General features: G+C 43.5%; 1 protein-coding gene across 4 annotated transcripts in view; it reads left to right on the forward strand.

Annotated features, from left to right (window-relative positions):
• Nucleotides 1-10,089, forward strand: part of Tex26 (testis expressed 26) — a 31,631-nt gene that overhangs the window by 7,062 nt on the left and 14,480 nt on the right. For 3 of the 4 annotated variants that reach the window (XM_021187046.1, XM_021187043.1, XM_021187044.1), the window contains 2 exons: nucleotides 6,262-6,427; nucleotides 9,254-9,398. In XM_021187046.1, coding sequence (XP_021042705.1) covers nucleotides 6,371-6,427; nucleotides 9,254-9,398 — 202 coding nt within the window. In that variant the 5' untranslated portion in view covers nucleotides 6,262-6,370. Of the gene's footprint in view, nucleotides 1-1,063; nucleotides 1,072-6,261; nucleotides 6,428-9,253; nucleotides 9,399-10,089 lie in introns of all 4 variants that reach the window. The other variant, XM_021187045.1, reaches the window with a different exon arrangement.

Consider the following 10,089-nt stretch of genomic DNA (forward strand, 5'->3'; position numbering starts at 1 on the left):
TACACAGAGCAACCCTGTCTCGAAAAACAAAAACAAAAACAAACAAACAAAAAAGGAGTTGATTGAGGCTTATGGTTCCAAAACGTTAGCGGGCATGTGTGACAGCAGGCAGCTGGAGCAAGAGACTGAGAGATCACATCTTCAGCCACAAAGCCGAGAGGGAAAACCGGAAGTGGGCTAGGCTCTAACTCTGAAAGCCCACATATCCGCAGAAATGAGCTTCCTCCAGCTAGTATGCATCTTCTAAAGGTTTCATAACTTCTCCCGAACAGTGCCACGGAGTGTTGAAATATCCGAGCTTATGGAGGACTCTGTTCCTCCCAACCACCACAGTGACTGAGCCGAGAGGACGGCAGCTCGGTCTTTCATTGTGGGATTGATGGGTGATTGATATGCGGCACGTGCTTGTTCTGTAAGCCGATTCCACTTCTGAGACTCTTGTTATCTCTGTTATCTCTGCCGCGCAGGAAGGCATCACGTCACCCCAGACTCAGTATTACTGTTAGTACAAAGGCTACAAGGATCATTGTCCATCAAGGGAGGCAGCGTCTCCAGAGTTCTAAAGCTGCTAACAGCAGTTAGGTCGAAGAAGTTATTAATTTTCATTCATAGAGCAATAAAATGTTTGTTAGACTTACAGCAGTGCAAAGCTTCAGGATTCTTAATGTCTGAGTTGTTGGATGTCCCACTGAGCCGGGGTAGTTATCACTCTCCCCTACTGAGGAGTACGGCAGGTCTACAGGCACCGACAGATGTCCAAAGAGGGACCATTTGGGATGAAAGAGAAAACCAGAGATATTCAGTGCCTTTCAATTTCACATTTTTTTTAAAAGTTTTCATAGTTGCTAAGGATTCTTCTAGCCCAATCTAAATACTGATGTTTTGAGATAAAAATTTTAATCATTCCCATTGGGGACTTCAAATACCTTAGCACATTAATATCAACTGGGATCCTTTCCTAGTTCATTTGCTTGGCCATGACTATATATGACATATGACTTTGGAAAAATGAACTCTTTTTGCTAATTTATTGTATTCCTTTGCTGCTGTTGCTGAAACCCAGAGACTTAGGTAAGCAACCTACCCCTGAGCTGCAACCTAGCTCTAATTCTTATTGATTGATTGCCTGCATGTATGCTGCATGTATGTATGGCATGGCATGCATGCAGTACCCACAGAGGTCAGAAGAGGGCAGTAGATTCCCTGAAACTGGTGTTGCAGACAGCTGTGAGCTACCGAGAGGTGCAGGGAGACCAAGCAATCCTTAATAGGAATAGCAAACGATTGATCTTAACTCCTGAACTGTGTGTTCTGTCCCCCTTGGTTTTGAAATGGTCTTACAGTGCAGCTCAGGCTGACGTGGAACTATCTAAACAGCCCAGCCTAACTTTAAATCTATCTCCTGTCTTTCCTCCCAAAGTTGTCTTTTTTTTTTCCTTCTTAAACGCTTCACTCCATTTGAAAACGTGCCCGTGTTTATTCCTCACTTTTTAATTAAAATGCAGTTATATTATTTTACCTCTTCCTTTCCTCCCTTCATTTCTTTTCATGTAAGCCCCCCACCCCCATCTTTCTCTAATTCATGGCTCCTATTTATGTTATTTCATATTTATATGTATGAGTGTATACATATACAATACACATATACATATATATTCCTAAATATATAAACACAACCTGCTTAGTCCATATAATGCTGCTTGTATTGTACATGATTTCAGGGCTGATCACTTGGCATTGGAAACCCTTTGGTGTGCATTTCCCTGGGGAAGATATTTCTCCCACTCTCTGTTTTCTTTACCTGTCTGCAGTCCTTCGCCTGGGGTTGAGGCCCTATGAGAGTTCCCTTTTCCGTCTTAGCATGTCTATCGGTGTCATCCATGGTCGGGTCTTGTTTAGGCAGCCATGTTGGTGAGACTTCTGGGTGTAGCTTCGTTGACATTCCTAGGAGATGCAAGCTCACAGCAAACTTCCCATCCCTCTGACTCTTGCAATCTTTCCACTCCCTCTTCCACAGTTATCCCTGAGCCTTAGGTGCAGGAGTTGTACTGTAGATGCATCAGCTGGGGCTGGACACCGCGGAGTCACTTGCTCTTTGTGTTGTGATTGGTTAGAGTTTTCTGTAATGGTCTCTGTATGTTGCACATATTTCTTTGATGAGAAGTGAGATTTATACACGAAGATATGGAGCTTGGAACCACAGGGAGAGAGCAGGCAGTGTTAGTCTTTTGGGGTCAGAGTTACCTCACCCAATACAATCATTTCTAGTCTGTGCATCTACATGCAGATCTCATTGTCCTTTACAGCTGAAAAGTGGACATATTTAAAGCTGTATATGTAGCACATATACACTGTGGAATACTTCCCATATGCCAAATGTGGTATATGCACCAAGTTTTCATTATCCAGTCTCCAGATGAAGGACATTTAGACTGTGAAAGCAATTTATCGATCGCCCTATTACACTTCTTCGTAACTGGATGTATTCACAGAAAATAAGTTTCAAGCATTATCCATGACCTAAGGAGTTCAGCTATCAGTTATTTTAAGCACTAATTGCTCAAAGCAATATACGTCTGTATATTTATAATGAAGGTAATGATTAGTAGACTTAAAGTAATTTTAGAGGGATACATGTTAATGAGACAAGGAGCTCATGCATCCAGCCTCCCATGCTGTGAGTTTTAGGGTGACAGGCCCCTGGGCGTCAACCGCCTTCTGCCTTTGTTTCTTTCTCCAGTGGACAGATGCTAGTGATGAGAAAAGTCGGCCATCTATGAACAAGCAGATTGTCAGAAAGATCCAGGGCCAAGGTGTCATTTCGATGCCAGAAATCTCAAGGGGATTGTTAATGACCGCTCTCTGCTGGTGACTTGGTGGGGGAACCTAGAGCATTTTATTGAAAGCAAATGGCATACCCCATCACCCACTTAGTCAGTCCCCATGTTACAGACTGAGAAGTACACAGTCCTCCTGATTGGACAGCTGCTGAGTTATGTCGATTGATCTTCTACTTGGATGTAACCCTTTAAGATGTTACCTAACTCAAGACGGACTTGGAAAACAGAACAGGAATTTTGACAAATGCTTTTGGATACATATTTTGAGTGTGTTTTTATTTTATGTGTGTGAATGCTTCGCCTGCACTTATGGCGGTGTCCCACATGCTTGCGTGAGGCTTCAGGAGGCCAAAAGAGGGCTTTGCAGGTCCTGAAACTGGAGCCACAGATGGTTGTGAGCCATCATGTGGGTGCTGAGAATAGGTCCTGGGTCCTCTGAGAGAACAGTCAGTGTTCTGACCACTCAGGATCTCTCCAAACCTGACAGAGATTTTTTTAAAAATATATTTATTTATTTTATATATGTATGTATGAGTACACTGTCATCACTGTCTTCAGACACACCAGAAGAGGGCATTAGATCCAAATACATATGGTTTTGAGCCACCATGTGGTTGCTGGGAATCAAACTCATTTACCTCCAGAAGAAGAGCCGGTGTGCTTAACCACTGAGCCATCTCTCCAGCCCCTGATAGAACCTTTAAAAGAAAAGCTTTTAACTATCACAGATTTAAATACATTTTTTTTCTAATTCTTGGAACTAAAATTTTAATTTGTATGGTTTATACCATCGTTGAATATTTGGTAAAGGCAGGTTTTGTTGCCAAAGATGCAAAGCTATACTTATTTCCCATCGAGATGAAATCTACCTACATTTATTAGTCACATAAATGTTGTATTTAAGGAATATTTTAAAAATTGAAAAATAATTTTTTTGATGTGACATGCCTTTAATCCCCGAGGCAGGTGGATCTCTCTCTCTCTCTCTCTCTCTCTCTCTCTCTCTCTCTCTCTCTCTCTCTCTCTGAGTTCAAAGCCAGACTGGTCTGGTCTACACTGTAAGTTCCAGACTGTACAGGACTACATAGTGGATCCCTGTCTCAAAATATGCTGTTATACAGACCACTGTGCTAAACTTCTGAGAATAAATAGCAACTACACTTAAAAGTCAGAGCCAGCTAGGCAAAGCGGCTTATGCCTGGGATCCCAGCATTTAGGAGGCTGAGGAAGATGGCAGGTTTGAGGTCAGGCTGTGCCAAACACTAAGACTCTTTTGTCTCTGTCTCTGACACCCCCCCTCTTTTTCTGTGTGTTTGTTTCTCTCTGCCTCTGTCTGTCTCTGTCTCTCTCTTTCATAAACAACTTCATCGATTTATGGCACAAACTACGTTGCAGTGAACATTACAGGCTGTGATTAGCCTAAACAGTAGATTAAGATACCCTGTTGGACAATGAACGCTAACTCTGAAAAGCACCGATTCTTATGAACCGGTTTTATCCAGCAATCTTGAAGCATATGATGGCCCAGAAAAGCCTAGTTCTATTTAAAGCGTCATCGGCAGCAGCTAGTGCGGCTTCCCGCGTTCAGACTGCTTTCCTCCCCAGCTAATGACATTTCCCAGGAACTTATTTTGTACGCTGAAAACCAAAAATGCTTATCTTTAAATATGTGAGGAGAAGAGACATTTAAAGTACCCTACATGCTGTCTTAGGAGCCTCTCCCTAAAGACAGATGAACGTTTTGTAACGTTTATAGGAGACCGGGGGACCGACATCACTGAGCCAGGCTGCCCCAGGCATGGGAATCGAGGCATCCGGCTCAGCCTGTGATACCCAGGCCCGGCGATACCCTTTTACTACATAGAAACATCTAGCACAGAAGGTGAGCCTAGGGCAAGCATGGAGCCCGAGTGACACGCAGGAATCCCTGAAAACTCTCTACTCAGGAGTCTCCCAATGAGTCTATTCCTCTCTCTTTTGTGCATTTCCTATAATTCAATAAACTAAAGATTCCAGTTGATTCATATTTTGTATATGAGCAAAAAATAATAATATTTAATGTGTGGTGAGATAAACATCCAGGAGTACATAGTATCTGGTGGTAATGTCTCATGATCATATCACATGGGAGTATTGCCTGGTGGATGGTGGCTGGAGATGGTGTCATCTAGTGGTGATATCTGACGATAATATTTGGTGACTTATTATTTCATGGGCATTGGTATTTGGTCTGAATGTATGTCTCTGTGAAGGTGTCGGATCCCCTGGAACTGGAGTGACAGTTTTGAGTTGCCATGTCGGTACTGAGCATGGACCCACAGGTTCTCTGAAAGAGCAGCTAGTGCTCTTAACTGCTTTGAACTGTGAGTTATTATTGGCAACATGTATTTCAGTGGAGACTTGTATATTGACGTAGAACATCCAGGGCTAGTGATATGGCTCAGTGGTTAAGAGCACTGGCTGCTGTGCCAGAGGACCTGGGTTCTGTTCCCACCACGCACATGGAGGCTCATAACCATCTGTTCCTCCAATTCTCAGAATCTGAGGCCTCATCAGGAATCAGGCTTTCATATGGCTCACATACACACACACACATACATACATACATACATACATATATACATGCAGGTCAAACGCCCATACACATATACCAGTAAAAATCTTATCTTTAAAAATGTTTAAAAGATAACCAATATCCTAATTCACATGTCTTTCCCTTTAACCTATAAGATCATCTCTCTGGAGAACTGCTTTCATTCACCAGCTATTCAGATGCATTGAAATAATCTTTGTAATAAGAATATGCAACTCTTAAAAAAAAATCACTCAGATACATTTTAGATTGTTATTCTCCTTTTCATTTTATGTCTTGTTGTTGTCCTAACTTAAAGAATTGATTTTATTAAGGGAATCTGAATATTCAACAACATCTGGCATCAAATCTTAAACCAGCAAATCTTCTTTTAAAATTTTATAACACAAAAAAACAACTTGACATGAGTATCACTGTGAGATTTTGTACTTGGTCTCTTTGAAGTTCTCAACCTGATAATTTCTAGACTCGCCTCAACAACAGGTCTGGGGTATGCTTGCAAGGGGATTATACATTGATTGCATTGATGGAGGTGGAAAGGCTCATCCACTGTGGGTGGCACCATTCCCCTGGCTGAGTTCCTGAACTGTGTTATGGAGGATGGGAACTAAGCATTCATTACTCTCTGGTTTATGGGTGTTGGTTGCTATGTGGCTGCCCGCTTCCAACTCCAACCACCTTGACCTTCCAAGAGGAATTGTGTTCTTGAACTGTGGGGCAAAGGAGACCCTTTCTCCCTTGAGGTTTTTGTCAAAGTATCTTGCCACTATATCTGGAAAGGACACCAAGACCATCCCTTACTCTAATTTCTACCTTTTGTTTTTATAGCCCAAAGAGCACCAGAAGATTAGGATTCACTTATTCGATTAGTGATCCTATTCTGAATGAGTCCCAGTACCACGATGAGTATACCTGGAAATTATGTTCTAAAGAAAATATGGTAAAAAACGGGACTTCAAGAGGAGTAAGGAACCACAAAGCTCACCCTGGTCAAGTAAGATACTAGCTACTTGTCTACTGGATGTAACACCATCTTGAGCCTGTAAGGACCTCGCAGAGTCCATCCATCTGTCTGCGGTGCTAAGAGGCACACTTCTCAGACTGCCTCTTCTTTTTTCTTTTTTCTTTATTTTATGATTTATTTATTGTTATATGTAAGTACACTGTAGCTGTCTTCAGACACACCAAAAGAGGGCATCGGATCTCATTGCAGATGGTTGTGAGTCACCATGTGGTTGCTGGGACTTGAACTTGGGACCTTTGGAAGAGCAGTCAGTGCTCTTACACACTGAGCCATCACACCAGCCCCTAGACTGCCTCTTCTTTACAATCTCACATGCCCCTATTTCTAGTCCCTAGAGTTTGTCTTATAAACTTAGCTCCTACAATGCGAACAAGTCAACAGTGTTTGGCACATGAGTGTTACTCTGCTCCTACCTCTCTGTACTGGATAGCTTTGTGTCGACTTGACACAACTGGAGTTATCACAGAGAAAGGAGCTTCAGTTGGGGAAATGCCTCCATGAAATCCAGCTGTAAGGCATTTTCTCAATTAGTGATCAAGCGGGGAGGGCCCCTTGTGGGTGGTGGCATCTCTGGGCTGGTAGTCTTGGTTCTATAAGAGAGCAGGCTGAGCAAGCCAGGGGAAGCAAGCCAGTAAAGAACATCCCTCCATGGCTTTTGCATCAGCTCCTGCTTTCTGACCTGCTTGAGTTCCAGTCCTGCATCCTTTAGTGATCAAACAGCAATATGGAAATGTAAGCCGAATAAACCCTTTCCTCCCCAACTTGCTTCTTGGTCATGATGTTTGTGCAGGAATAGAAACCCTGACTAAGACACTCTCCATCTTGTATTTTCTTCATCCCAGAAGGAGACCCCGCCCATTAGAGTGACTCTTCTTTCCTGTTCTCTTACCCTCACACCCACCAGTCTGCTTTTTAAGGGAAGTATGTATTTTACGTGTATGAATGCTTTGTCGTTATTTTGTGTGCTGTGTGCATTCCAGGTTATAGTTGGTTTGGAGTTTCCATGTAGGTGTTGGGAACTGAACTCAGGTCCTCTGCCAAGAGCAGCCAGTGCTCTAACCACTGAGCCGTTCTAGATATTATCCATGAGAGACCATGCTGTGTGACTTTTGTGTCTGGTTTCTTCCAGTCAGTATGACTTTTTGGGTTTCCCATGTTACAGCAGCATCAGGACATTTCACAGTTAGGTAATACTACACAGTATGCCGCAGTTTTCCCATCCATCTATCCAGCGATCCACCTTTGGGCTGGTCCTACAGTTTGGTTATTGTGCATAGTGCTGCTATGAACAGGCATGCACAAGTGCTTGAGGCTACGATCATATCTTGGACACGTAAAATCTCCTGTCTTTTATCATTATTGCTTCTCTTCAGAATTCCCTCTCCTACCCAAAGGGAGCTCAGCCCAAAGAGATATCTCCAATTGTCTTCCCCAGTGGGTGGAGGGGGATGGATCCTCCTGTTGTTTGTTCCTGGTTTTGTCTGTTCTAACAGGTTTCATTCACACAGCTGCCATCTGGGTTGGAGCCGCCAGGGGGCGTGTGGCAGATGACGAGGTAGTAGAATGGATGCTGAGACAGAAAGAAAGAAAACACTCACTTTCTAACTTGTATGTGTGGTACTGATGCTGCAGCCTGTGGTGCTGATGCTGCAGCCTGTGGTACTGATGCTGCAGCCTGGGCAGGAACCTTCGGAGGACTCTGTGTGATGCTGATGCTGCAGCCTGGGTTGGAACCTGTGCAGGACTCTGTGGTGGGGATAGGCATGGGAGGAGATGGGAAGGCACAGCAATTGGAAGTCTGTCAGCAGGTAAATGCGTCAGAGGATGTAGATTCGAGAATCAGAAGAACATACACCATGCAACACTTGATTTGTCTTCTCATGGCTTCCATGGCCTCAGCCATTAAGAGCACTTGATGCTCTTGCAGAGGACCTACAGTTCAGTTCCCAGAACCCACATGGCAGCTCACAACCATTTATAATTCCTGTTCTAGAAAACTGGATGCTTTCTTCTGGCCTCTGAAACACCAGATGTGTGTACACACACACACACACACACACACACACACATTCATACACAGGAAACAAAAATAAGTTAAAAATAATAATAATAAAGCAGGATTTCTCCGTGTATCCCTGGCTGTCCTAGAACTTGTTCTATAGACCAGGCTGACCTCAAACTCAGAGATCTGCCTGCCTGGGTCTCCCAAGTGCTGGGATTAAAGGTGAGTGCTATCATGCCCTAGCATCGATAAATACATCTTAAAAAAACAAAAGCAATGCAAAATAATTTGTAATTATTGTAAATGTATACACATATACAGATATGAAATTTCCCTTTAGCTGAAGTAGTATTAACGACTTTAAATGTTTGGTTTTTTTTAATTTTATGTGTGTGGATATTTTGCCTGTGTATCTATGCAACATGGTATATAGCTGGTACCTATGGAGGTCAGTAGAGGGCGTTAGACCTGGAAACTGGAGTAACAGGTGTTTCTGAGCTGCCATGTGGGTGATGGGCATCAAAGCTGGGTCCTCTGCAAGAGCAGCCAATGCTTTTCATGCTGAGCCATCTCCCAGTGAGAAAAGTACCTGAGTCAGTACTCAGATTATAGCTTGTAAGTGCTGGGCCCTCTTGCCACGGTCCCTGATGGGCAGCCACCGTCGACCGCCCGCCGAGTGGTCGCTGGCTATAAAGGGTCTGGAGGAATACGGACATAAAACACTCCTGTGCATTCTTGACTAGAAGAAGTGGGCCTGAGTTGGGTTCCCACTAAATCCGTGCTTACGTCGACAGGAATTCTTTCAGTGGACACACCCTAAAGGAAAACAAACCCACAGGCTCCCTTGGATAGAGTCTCCTTCCAAGGAAAGCGTACAGAATGCAATAGCCAATCAGTTCATCTCCTGTACCAAGAGGGACTTCGTGGACCTGACTCAATGTAAGCATTCTTCCCTTTCCCTGGGCGTGGGCCTGGGTCCCACCACGACTGTGGCTAGTGGCTCAGAGGTAGTCTTTCTCTTACAGGAACTCCCAAGCTAGTGTGGGACAAGAAATTTTACCAGCAAAACCCGTCAGTTATAGAAGGGTACGTGCTGTAGGGAGTGGAGCCGGCTGGAACACTGTTCAATGGTAGTGGTTACCCAGAAAGTCTAAGGTCCTGAGATCAAACCCTAAGCATTGCAAAGCAAATGAGCAACTAAGTAAATATATGTTGCTAGGAACATCTATTCTAATGGAAGTTAGAGGCTAAAAAAGACTCCCATGAGCCAGGATTGGTAGTAAATCTTTGGTCATTAACGCAAGAGGACTCAGACATGAACAACCTGACATGTATACAAGACTGTTGAGGTTTGGTCTTTTGCTATGAATTATAATGCTAAATATGAGCCCCCAAGGTTTGGTTGCCCCAAGGGGGTGAGGAAATCCTCACATACACCAAGGGATGCTCTGTAACCTTGCTTCTTAATTTTTTGTTTGTTTGTTTGTTTTGTTTTTTGTTTTTGTTTTCCGAGACAGCGTTTCTCTGTATAACCCTGGCTGTCCTGGAACTCACTCTGTAGACCAGGCTGGCCTCGAACTCAGAAATCCACCTGCCTCTGCCTCCCGAGTGCTGGGATTAAAGGCATGTG

Source organism: Mus pahari, chromosome 23, assembly GCF_900095145.1.
Source record: "Mus pahari chromosome 23, PAHARI_EIJ_v1.1, whole genome shotgun sequence".
Classification (NCBI taxonomy): domain Eukaryota; kingdom Metazoa; phylum Chordata; class Mammalia; order Rodentia; family Muridae; genus Mus; species Mus pahari.